Source organism: Schistocerca gregaria, chromosome 5, assembly GCF_023897955.1.
Source record: "Schistocerca gregaria isolate iqSchGreg1 chromosome 5, iqSchGreg1.2, whole genome shotgun sequence".
NCBI lineage: Eukaryota > Metazoa > Arthropoda > Insecta > Orthoptera > Acrididae > Schistocerca > Schistocerca gregaria.
Window position 1 is genome coordinate 600,515,329 of NC_064924.1, and position 12,502 is coordinate 600,527,830.

At 42.0% G+C, this 12,502-nt stretch overlaps 2 protein-coding genes across 4 annotated transcripts in view; one reads left to right on the top strand and one right to left on the bottom strand.

Moving 5' to 3' along the window:
* Nucleotides 1-2,056, bottom strand: part of LOC126272486 (proline-rich protein PRCC) — an 85,133-nt gene extending 83,077 nt beyond the window's left edge. The window contains exon 1 of one of the 3 annotated variants that reach the window (XM_049975372.1): nt 1,838-2,056. The gene's annotated coding sequence lies outside the window, so the exon portion shown is untranslated. Of the gene's footprint in view, nt 1-1,580 lie in introns of all 3 variants that reach the window. The other 2 variants (XM_049975373.1, XM_049975374.1) reach the window with 2 other exon arrangements.
* A 43-nt stretch (nt 2,057-2,099) lies between these two features.
* Nucleotides 2,100-12,502, top strand: part of LOC126272489 (GTP-binding protein Rit2) — a 99,328-nt gene continuing 88,925 nt past the window's right edge. The window contains exons 1-2 of the mRNA XM_049975376.1: nt 2,100-2,482; nt 2,568-2,624. Of these exons, the coding sequence (XP_049831333.1) occupies nt 2,368-2,482; nt 2,568-2,624 (172 nt within the window). The 5' untranslated portion in view covers nt 2,100-2,367. The remainder of the gene's footprint in view (nt 2,483-2,567; nt 2,625-12,502) is intronic.

A 12,502-nucleotide genomic window follows, 5' to 3' on the forward strand; every position in this document is an offset into this window, starting at 1 on the left:
CCCCCCCATCCAAATGCTGCAACACCCCTTCTGGAGATGCGGGATTGGTGCTGCCAGCAGTCCAGCAGCTATAAAGACCTGGACAGCACACAAACATGACACTTCGCCTGAGGATGACAAGAAGGAAACTTGTTGAAACGTTGCCACAGAACACCACCTTGACACAGCTGATAACCTCAGAAGACTCAGTCATTGAGATTCGCCAAGAAAAGTCTAAATTCCCACATAACAATGTAATACAATTAAAACTATTTTCTATCTTTTGGTGAGGAGGATTGCAGAAGATAATCTTGGATGGATAGTCATCATCAGATATAGAAGGAACTTGGGGTGTGCCCCCCAGAAGTGTGTTGTGACCCCTGCTCTTCACAGTGTATTTTAATGACCTTATGGACAATATTAATAGGAACCTCAGACTTTTTGCAGATGATGCAGTTATCTATAATGAAGTATTGCATGAAAGAAGTTGCATAAACTTTCAGTCAGATCTTGATAACACTTCAAAGTTGTGTAAAGACTGCCAATTTGCTTTAAATGTTCAGATTTGTAAAACTGTGCACTTAAGGAAAAAAATAGGTATCCTGTGACTATAATAACAATAAGTAACAGCTGGAATCGACCAAGTCCTAAAAATGCCTCACTGTAGCACTTTGTGGGTAAAGCAGGTGGTGGACTTTAGTTTACTGCTAGTATAGTGGCAAAGTGTAATTAGTCTACAAGGGAGATTGCATACAAATCATTCATGCAAACTATTCTAGAATATTGCTCAATTGTGCAGGACCTGTACCAAATAGGACCAATATGGGACACTGATAGATTAAAGAGAAGGGCAGCAAGAATGGTCACAGATTTGTTTGATCCATAGGAGAATGTCACAGAAACTGAACTAGAAGACACTTGAAGATATATGTATATGTGAACTATCCCAAGAAACTCTACTAACCAAATTTAAGAAACCAGCTTTAAATTATGACACTCAGAATATACTACAACCCCTACTTGTCATTCACATAGAGACTGTGAAGACAAAATTACAATAATTACAGCATACAGAGAAATGTTCAAAGAATCATTCTTCCTGCACTCCATATGTGAATAGAATGGGAAGAAACCATAATAACTGGTACAATGGGATGTATCCTATGCCATTCACTTCACGGTGGTTTGCACAGTATAGATGTACATACAGAACAAATAGATCACTTTCCATGTGGGGAAAAATGTGCACTTAGTCGTTAACTTCTTACCACTATAAACAATATGCAAATCAGTGTGTCATAGCTACTGCACCATTAGGTGTTCTGTTTAAAACAATTAACGTTATTAATGAGTTCTTCTATGGAAACGAACACCATATTTCGACTTTTAATGGCGTTCTAGTACCAGTAATTTGTTCCATACCTATCATTCAAATGTATAGCAAATTTTTATACAGCTTTATCTTCACAATATACTGGTTCAACCTATGATACACACCCAGAAGGCAAACAATACAGCTGCTATATCTTATTGGAGGATCTGAATGCACTGAATTGTTTCCAAGCCATTCTATAGAAGAAATTATGTTAACTATAACTCACCTTTCTGGCGCAATACAAAATAAGTGACTGTAAGGGTTGTGATACACATTACATTACCAACGCCGCGCTTTCTACACGTAAAATTACGCGATAACGTAATAAAAAAACCACCGTGAAAAGCTCTTCCTTATAAATGCATTCTTACCAAACTGATAGTTGTGCTTTCTAGCTAAAAGTAACAAAAAATTTACATACTCCTTAGGAGCGATGGTGGATTCACTTATATTTACAATCACACAGCTAAAAAGACAACGTACTTATAAATCAACCTCCGCGGTACTCAAACGTCAACAGCAAAATATAAACATGATGAAACATTAATTAATAGAGTAGTATTTTACGCGCCATCCTAGTTTCTGGAATAACAATACACCTCCACAACACACAGGGTGTTACAACTCTTTGAGAGATACGAAGCAACCAAATCATAAGCTCTTGCGCTGATTGTGTTGGCTACACTGGTGCTAGTTCAACTGTAAACATTGCCACTCAGCTGTTTCAGCTGTCACTTCACACATGAAGCTATAGATGGCAAAGTTGTTCTCGAGCGTGATTGCTTGATGGGGGCGTTTACCTACATAAGTCCTTTGAGGGTCTTTTAGCGTTTTAAAACCCTAGACCATTCTGGCAATGGTCTAGGGTAATAGAAGAATTCCGGAAGAAAACGTCGTACCTTTAGATTACAAGTTTGAAACCGAAATAAAAAGAAGCAGACCTGGCGGCTGGTCAAGCAGGCCCTTCTGGGTCTGGAATTGCGCCCGTAACTCCGGGCAAAAGACCCGGGAGAATGGGCATTGCTGATGATAGCAGAGGTGTATCACAAGGTCGACCCGAAACTACAAGAGGTGGATTAAGAGTGTACAAAATAGTGGTATTGGGAGACGGGGGGGTTGGGAAATCAGGTAAATGTGAATATGTGCTCATCAGTGTCGTTCAGTTCGCTCATGAAGTTGGCCGTATGATACTTTCACTGCTTTGTTTTTACAGCTCTAACTCTACAGTTCGTCAACCATAGGTTTTTGGATTATCACGACCCAACTATTGGTGAGTAAAAGATTTTTGGACTTGCGAAGATATGTTAATAATTCCTAGTGAGATTACTACAATACATGGGCAAAGTAAAATATACAAAGTTTAGTAAAACAATATCGTTGCAATTCAAGTTGATCAAAGCTCTCGTTGTAAGTAGGGTATTAAAATAAAATTGTGTTCCTGTGGCTACTAACATAGACATATTCAAATACAATCATCTTCATAGCGGCCACTTATGTCATAAATTTCTTGACTGAAGGTGACATTTTTTCCACTGAACCAGTAATATGTAGTATTATCTTGCATGGCATACTAAAAGTTTTGGATCAAGGCCGCAGTTAGTCACAGATTTTCTTGATTGTCGAAAAGCGTTTGACTTGGTACCACACTTGCTTATTGTCAAAAGTATGATCATACAGGGTATCAAGTGAAATTTGTGACTGGATTGAGGACTTTTTGGTAGGGATGACACAGCATATTATCTTGGATGGATATTTATCACCAGATGTAGCAGTAATTTCGGGTCTGCCAGAGGGAAATGTGTTGGAACCCTTACTGTTCACATTGTATGTTAATGACTTTACAGACAATATTAACAGTAACTTTGAGCTTTTTACATGTGATGCAGTTATGTGTAATGAAGTACCATAGAAAGAATCTGCATCATACATTCAGTCAGATCTTGATAATATTTCAGAATGGTGCAAAGATGGCATCTTGCTCCAAATGTTCAGAAATGTTAAATTATGCATTTCTCAAAATGAAAAAACATAGTAGCCTATGACTATAACATAAATGAGCCACTGTTGAAATTGGGTAACTCATACAAATACCAGGGTGTAACACTTTGGAGGGATGTGAAATGGAATAATCTTATATGATCAGTCATAGGTAAAGCAGGTGGTAGATTCAGTTTATTCCAAATCTCCTTAGACTGCTTGTGCAATTTTTTTTTTTTTCCTAGAATATTGCTGTAGTGTCTGAGAACCATACCAAATAGGACTATCAGCGGATATTGAACACATACTGAGAAGGGCAATGTGAATGGTTACAGGTTTGTTAGATCTGTGGAAGTCAGAGAGATACTGAAGAAACTGAATTGGCATGCTCTTCACCACTGTTTGCAGAATATAGACATAGATGTATATAAGACCTGTTCTCGTCACAATAAGAAGGTCTTACAAAACATTGACGTCTGTGTGGAAATATGTCGCTTTTGTCTAAATCACACACAAGACATCTTAAACATATGGATTATTGTAACTTTAACAACAGTTGGGCATTTAGGACTGTGATGCAGCTGACTTTGTGTAGGGCGCACACAAAGGTTTTTTAGATTAGGTGGCTCTCCATCCAATCCAGATAACGTTAGCTGAAGGAAACCCAGAAGTATCAGTGTAAGATCAAAAGAATTGCCGCCCACAGGTGAGAGTATTAAAATCCTAATGTAAACTGCCTAAGCATTTGCAACAAAGTGCAAGAGTTCAAAGCAATCATGAAAAGCAGTGAAGCTATCATAATTCTAGGTACAGAAAGATGGTTGAAACCTGAAATTGATAGCAGTGAGATTTTTGGGGAATGTTTAAGTGTGTTTCGAAAAGGCAGGCAAATGGGAAATGGAGGTAGTGTATTTATCAAAGTAGATAAAAAAACTCAGATCTACAGGGATAGAAATTGAAGTTCCATGTGAGATTGTTTGGACAAGAATCAGTATGAGGGGTGGGAATAAAATGATAGTTGGATCCTTCTGTTGCCCTTCAGACTCAGCTACATCTACATTTATACTCCAGAAGCCACCCAACGGTGTGTGGCGGAGGCCACTTTATGTGCCAGTGTCATTACCTCCCTTCCCTGTTCGTCACATATGGTTTGTGGGAAGGACGACTGCTGAAAAGCCTCCGTGCATGCTTGAATCTCTCTAATTTTACATTTGTGATCTCCTCGGGAGGTATAAGTAATGGGAAGCAGTATTTCAATACCTCATCCAGAAACGCACGCTCTTGAAACCTGGACAGCAAGCTACACCGTGATGCTGAGCGCCTCTCTTGCAGAGTCTGCCACGTGAGTTTGCTAAACATCTCCGTAACGCTATCACGCTTACCAAATAACCCTGTGACAAAACGTGCCCTTCTTCTTTGGATCTTCTCTAAGTCCTCTGTCAACTCGACTTGGTATGGATCCCACACTGATGAGCAAAACTCATGTATAGGTGGAACGAGTGTTTTGTAAGCCACGTCCTTTATAGATGGACTACATTTTCTAAGGACTCTCCCAATGAATCTCAGCCTAGCACCTGCCTTACCAACAATTAATTTTATATGATCATTCCACTTCAAATCATTCAGTATGCATACTCCCAGATATTTTACAGAAGTAACTACTACCAGTGTTTGTTCCGTTACCATATAATCATGCAATAAAGGATCCTTCTTTCTATGTATTCGCAATACATCACATTTGTCTACGTTAAGGGTCAATTGCCATTCCCTGCACCAAGTGCCTATCTGCTGCAGATCTTCCTGAATTTCGCTGCAATTTTCTAATGCTGCAACTTTTATGTACACTACAGCATCATCCGGAAAAGCCGCATGGAACTTCTGACACTATCTACTAGGTCATTTATATATATTGTGAAAAGTAATGGTCGCATAACACTCACCTGTGGTAGGCCAGAGGTTACTTTAACGTCTGTAGACGTCTCTCCATTGAGAACAACATGCTGCGTTCTGTTTGCTAAAAACTCCTCAATCCAGCCACACAGCAGGTTTGATATTCCATAGGCTCTTATTTTATCAGGCGACAGTGCGGAACTGTATCGAATGCCTTCCGGAAGTCAAGGAAAATCTACCTGGGAGCCTGTATCTAATATTTTCTGGGTCTCGTGAACAAATAAAGCGAGTTGGGTCTCACACGATCACTGTTTGTGGAATCCATGTTAATTCTTATAGAGTAGATTCTGGGTTTCCAGAAATGACATGATGCATGGGCAAAAAACATATTCTAAAATTCTACAACAGGTCTATGTCATAGATATAGGCCTATAGTTTTGCGCATCTGTTCAACGACCCTTCTTGAAGACTGGGACTACCTGTGCTCTTTTGCAATCATTTGGAACCTTCCGTTCTTCTAGAGACTTTTGGTACATGGCTGTTAGAAGGGAGGCAAGTTCTTTCACGTACTCTGTGTAGAATCAAATTGGTATACTGTCAGGTCCAGTGGACTTTTCTCTGTCAAGTGATTTCAGTTGCTTTTCTATTCCTTGGACACTTATTTCAATGTCAGCCATTTTTTTGTTCATGCTATGATTTAGAGAAGGAACTGCAGTGCGGTCTTCCTCTGTGAAACAGCTTTGGAAAAAGGCGTTTAGTATTTTAGCTTTACGTGTGTCATCCTCTGTTTCAATGCCATTATTATCCCAGAGTGTCTGGATATGCTGTTTTGATCCACTTACTGATTTAACGTAATGCCAGAACTTCCTTGGATTTTCTGTCAAGTCAGTACATAGAATTTTACATTCGAATTCACTGAACGCTTCACTCATAGCCCTCCTTATGCTAACTTTGACATCATTTAGCTTCTGTTTGTCTGAGAGGTTTTGGCTGCGTTTAAATTTGCAGTGAAGCTCTCTTTGCTTTCGCAGTAGTTTCCTAACTTTGTTGTTGAACCATGGTGTGTTTTTCCTGTCCCCCACAGTTTTACTCGGCACATACCTGCCTAAAACGCATTTTACGATTGCCTTGAACTTTTTCCATAAACACTCAACATTGTCAATGTCAGAACAGAAATTTTCATTTTGATCTGTTAGGTAGTCTGAAATCTGCCTCCTATTGCTCTTGCTAAACAGATAAACCTTCCTGCCTTTTTTTCATATTCCTATTTACTTCCATATTCAGGGATGCTGCAACAGACTGTTCTGCACTTAGTCAAAAAGTTTGGGTCTGTTTATTAGTAGGTCTAAGATGTTATCTCCACGAGTCGGTTTTCTGTTTAATTGCTCAACGTAATTTTCGGATAGTGCACTCGGTATAATGTCACTCGATGCTCTGTCCCTACCACCTGTCCTAAACATTTGAGTGTCCCAGTCTATATCTGGTAAGTTAAAGTCTCCACCTAAGACTATAACACAGTGAGGAAATTTATGTGAAATGTATTCCAGATTTTCTCTCAGTTGTTCTGCCACTAATCCTGCTGAGTCGGGAGGTTGGTAAAAGGAGCCAATTATTAACCTAGCTCAGTTGTTGAGTATAACCTCCACCAATAATAATTCACTGGAACTATCCACTTCTATTGCACTACAGGATAAACTACTACTAACAGCGACAAACACGCCACCACCGGTTGTATGCAATCTAACCTTTCTCAACAACCATCTTTGCCTTTGTTAAAATTTCAGCAGAATTTATCTCTGGCTTCAGCAAGCTTTCCATACGTATAACAATTTCAGCATCGGTGCTTTCTATCAGCGCTTGAAGTTCCAGTACTTTACCAATGCAGGTTCGACAGTTTACGATTACAATACCAATTGCTGCTTGGTCTGCACATGTCCTGACTTTGCCCCGCACCCTTTGAGGCTGTTGTCCTTTCTGTACTTTCCCGAGGCCATCTAACCTAAAAAACTGCCCGGTCCATGCCACACAACCCCCGCTATCCGTGTAGCCGCCTGCTGTGTGTAGTGGACTCCTGACCTATCCAGCGGAACCTGAAACCCCACCACCCTACGGTGCAAGTCAAGGAATCTGCAGCCCACACAGTTGCAGAACCTTCTCAGCCTCTGATTGACACTCCACTCGGCTCTGTACCAGAGGTCCACAGACAGTCCTGTCGACGATGCTGCAGATGGTGAACTCTGCTTTCATCCCGCTAGTGAGACTGGGTAGTCTTCACCAAATCAGATAGCCGCCAGAAGCCAGAGAGGATTTCCTCTTATTCATAGCAACACACATCACTGGTGCCGAAATGAGCGACCACCTGCAGATGGGTGCACCCTGTACCCTTCATGGCATCTGGAAGGACCCTTTTCACATCTGGAATGATCCTCCCCCCCCCCCCCCCCCCCCCCCCCCCCCCCCCCCCGCTGTATGCACACGGAGTGCACATGGGTTTTCTTCCTCTCCCTTGCTACCATATCTCTAAGGGATCCTCTTACACACCTGACGTTGGAGCTCCCAGCTACCAGTAAGCCCACTCGACCGCTCGGATCTTTGCAGACTGAGGGGCAACCTCTGGAATAGGACAAGCAGCCATATCCGGCCGAAGATCAGTATCAGCTGGAGACAGAGCCTGAAACTGGTTTGCCAGACAAACTGAAGAGGCCTTCCATTCAGCCCTCCAGAATGTCTTTCGCCCCCTGCCACACCTCGAGATGACCTCCCACTCAACCACAGGTGAGGGGTCAGTCTCAATGTGGGCAGTATCCTGGGCAGCCACAGCTGTAGTCTGATCAGGGGCTGCGTGGAATGAGTTGGCCATCCCCGACAAACGTCCGTCCAGACCCCCATTGGCAACAGCCTGAAGCTGTGTGACTGAAGCCAACACTGCCTGAAGCTGGAAGCGAAGGGATGCCAACTCGGGCTGCATCTGAACACAGCAGCTGCAGTCCCTATCCATGCTAAATACTGTTGTGCAAAGAATATCTGAACTAATCTACAGAGAGCACAAACAATTCAACACAAAATTTAAATGGTTATTAAAATACAAGACTGCCTAGTAAATGCAGTAATGTTGCTACTTGTACGCTGCTGACACACTGCTCGGCGGCAGAAGGCTAACTGCTGTAACTGAAAACATCAGAGGAAACCTCAGTTCACTTGTACGTAAGTTAGTCATACCGAAATCATTGGTGGAGACTTTAATCATCCAACAATTAATTGGGAAAGTTACAGTTTTGTTAGTGGTGGGTGTGATAAGACATCCTGTGAAACTTTATTAAATGTCTTCTCTAAAAATTACTCAGAACAGATAGCTAAGAAACCTACTCATGATGGAAATATATTGGATTTCATGGCAATAAATAGACCTGACCACATTGAGGACATGCACATCGAAATTGCTAAAAGCAGTAATGTCATATCTCAGTGAGGAACTTGAAATTTTCAGCACAGTTCAGCAACATATAGAGGAACTCTGGCTCACATTTAAAAGAATAATTGACCCTGCACTGGATAGATATGTACCCAATAGAACAGTTCATAATAGGAGGCAACCTCCATCGAATATAGTCACTGTAAAGAAACTTCTGAGGAAACAGAGTCTATTGCATAATAGGTGTAAAACAAAGACTAGGGCTATAGATAGAGATGCTGAATGAAATAAGTAGTAGTGTCAATGGTGTTGAGAAATAGCTGAGATCATTGAAAGTGAACAAAGCTCCAGGGTCCCGATGTTGTGTAAGGATAACTCCCATCCACGCACTTCAGATGGAGATGAGGATCCAGGTGGCTTGGGTAGTGAAGCAGCCACTGAAATCAAAGGTGTTATGTTCAGCTGCATGTTGTACCACAGGATGGTCTACTTTGCTCTTGGCCACAGTTTGGTGTTAGACGTTAATCCTAGTGGGCAGCTGGTTGGTAGCCACGCCAATATAAAAAGCTGTGCAATGATTTCAGCAGAGCAGAACTGGTAGGGTGGGATAAACCTGTAACAGGGCAGGAAGAGAAAGTGCTGGGTGGGTGGATCGGGCAGGTCCTGCACATGGGATATGATCCTTGTGTCAAGGGGGTTGGGTTTGGGAAGGGATAGGAATGGACTAGGATTTTACAGAGGTTGAGTGAGTGCTGGAAAAACAATTTAGGAGGGGTGGGAAGGATCTTGGGTAGGGTTTCCCTCATTTCAGGACATGATGATAGACAATCCAAGTCATGGTGAATGATGTGGTTCAGTTCTTTCAGTCCAGGGTGGCATTGGGTAACAAAGGGGTCACTCCTTTGTGGCTGGTTCGAGGGGGTGGTGGGAGGATTGGGAGGTTGAGAGAAAATGGCACAGGAGTTCTGTTTGTCTGGAGGATAGTGCTTGTCTGTAAAGGCTTTGGTGAGACCCTCAGAATAGTGGGCAAGCGAGTTCTTTTCACTGCAGATACGCTGTCCCTTGGTGGTCAGGTTGTATTGGAAGAATTTTTTTGTTTGAAAGGGATGACAGCTGTCAAAATCTAGGTACTGTTGCTGGTTGATGGGTTTACTGTGGACAGAGATGGAGATGAAACCTTCAGTTAGGAGGTGGTCAACATGATAGGTGAGAAGGTGTTGGAGTTCTAATGGAACACAGAGTGAATTGTTATGAATCCAAGTGGCTACCTGGTGGAAGGTCTCCGTCAGTTATCTGACTTGTCCATCTATAAACTCTGCCCAAGTGATCCCAACCAAGAAGTCCAACACAACCTCTGGTCCCTGCTTGCAGCCATAGGCCTTTCATAGAACCTCTCCTCAGAATCCCTCCCATATACCCTGGCTTCCGGGTGATGGTGTATCTGCTGGGACAAAAACTCCGTTGCTCAGAATGCTGAGGGTCTTGCCAAAGGTTCCACAGACACACACTGACCCACAGGCCTACTCTGCAAGCAGATCTCCTGTGCCATTTCTCCTCATACCCCCAATCCTCCCACCACCACCTAGAATCAGCCACAAAGGAGTACCCCTTTGTCACCCAGTACCATCCCATACTGGAACAACTGATACACATCCTTTGCCAGAGCTTTGATTACTTGTCATCTTGCCCTGAAATGAAGGACATTTTACCAAAGATCCTTAACACCCCACCTAAAGTGGTGTTCTGTCAACCAATCAACCATTGCAACATCATAGTCCAATCAAGAGCTCAGATGGCAGCCCAGTTCTAAGCAAAGAAGGGAAGGCAGAAATGTGGAAGGAGTATATAGAAGGCTTATACAAGGGCGATGTAGTTGAGGATAATATTATGGAAATAGAAGAGGATGTAGATGAAGACGAAATGGGAGATACGATACTGCGTGAAGAGTTTGACAGAGCTCTGAAAGACCTGAGTCGAAACAAGGCCCCCGGAGTAGACAACATTCCATTAGAACTGCTGACGGCCTTGGGAGAGCCAGTCCTGACAAAACTCTACCATCTGGTGAGCAAGATGTATGAGACAGGCGAAATACCCTCAGACTTCAAGAAGAATATAATAATTCCAATCCCAAAGAAAGCAGGTGCTGACAGATGTGAAAATTATCGAACTATCAGTTTAATAAGCCACGGCTGCAAAATACTAATGCGAATTATTTACAGACAAATGGAAAACTGGTAGATGCAGACCTCGGGGAGGATCAGTTTGGATTCCGTCGAAATGTTGGAACACGTGAGGCAATACTGACCTTACAACTTATCTTAGAAGAAAGATTGAGAAAAGGCAAACCTACGTTTCTAGCATTTGTAGACTTAGAGAAAGCTTTTGACAATGTTGACTGGAATACTCTTTTTCAAATTCTAAAGGTCTCAGGGGTAAAATACAGGGAGCGAAAGGCTATTTATAATTTGTACAGAAACCAGATGGCAGTAATAAGAGTCGAGGGGCATGAAAGGGAAGCAGTGGTTGGGAAAGGAGTGAGACAGGGTTGTAGCCTCTCCCCGATGTTATTCAATCTGTATATTGAGCAAGCAGTAAAGGAAACAAAAGAAAAATTTGGAGTAGGTATTAAAATTCATGGAGACGAAGTAAAAACTTTGAGGTTCGCCGATGACATTGTAATTCTGTCAGAGACGGCAAAGAACTTGGAAGAGCAGTTGAACGGAATGGACAGTGTCTTGAAAGGAGGATATAAGATGAACATTAACAAAAGCAAAACGAGGATAATGGAATGTAGTCAAATTAAATCGGGTGATGCTGAGGGAATTAGATTAGGAAATGAGACACTTAAAGTAGTAAAGGAGTTTTGCTATTTAGGAAGTAAAATAACTGATGATGGTCGAAGTAGAGAGGATATAAAATGTAGACTGGCAATGGCAAGGAAAGCATTTCTGAAGAAGAGAAATTTGTTAACATCGAATATAGATTTATGTATCAGGAAGTCGTTACTGAAAGTATTTGTTTGGAGTGTAGCCATGTATGGAAGTGAAACATGGACGATAACTAGTTTGGACAAGAAGAGAATAGAAGCTTTCGAAATGTGGTGCTACAGAAGAATACTGAAGATAAGGTGGATAGATCACGTAACTAATGAGGAGGTATTGAATAGGATTGGGGAGAAGAGAAGTTTGTGGCACAACTTGACTAGAAGAAGGGATCGGTTGGTAGGACATGTTTTGAGGCATCAAGAGATCACAAATTTAGCATTGGAGGGCAGCGTGGAGGGTAAAAATCATAGAGGGAGACCGAGAGATGAGTACACTAAGCAGATTCAGAAGGATGTAGGTTGCAGTAGGTACTGGGAGATGAAGCAGCTTGCACAGGATAGAGTAGCATGGAGAGCTGCATCATACCAGTCTCAGGACTGAAGACAACAACAACAACAACAACAGTCCATCCCTATGGCACTCCCAGTCCCCACTCCTTGCCCCAAGGAACTCCCAGTCACAAGACCTACCCAATTCCCCCATCTAGCACTTCCTATCCTATTCCTGTAGTTGGCTTATCTCGCACCATCAGAGGTCAGGCCACCCATGAAAGCAGCCATGTCATTTACCAGCTCTGCTCGTATCAGGGAACAGCTTTTTACATTGATATGAATTTGGATTAATTCCATTCAGATCTGCGGGTGGGGACTACTCAGGACATTGTTATCAGGAGAAGAGAAACTGGCTTTCTACGGATTGGAGCATGAAATGTCAGATCTCTTAGTCAGGGAGGTAGGTAAAAAAAATTTAAAAAGGGAAATGGATAGGTTAAAGTTAGATATAGTGGGAATTGGTGAAGTTCGGTGACAGGAGGAACAAGTCTTC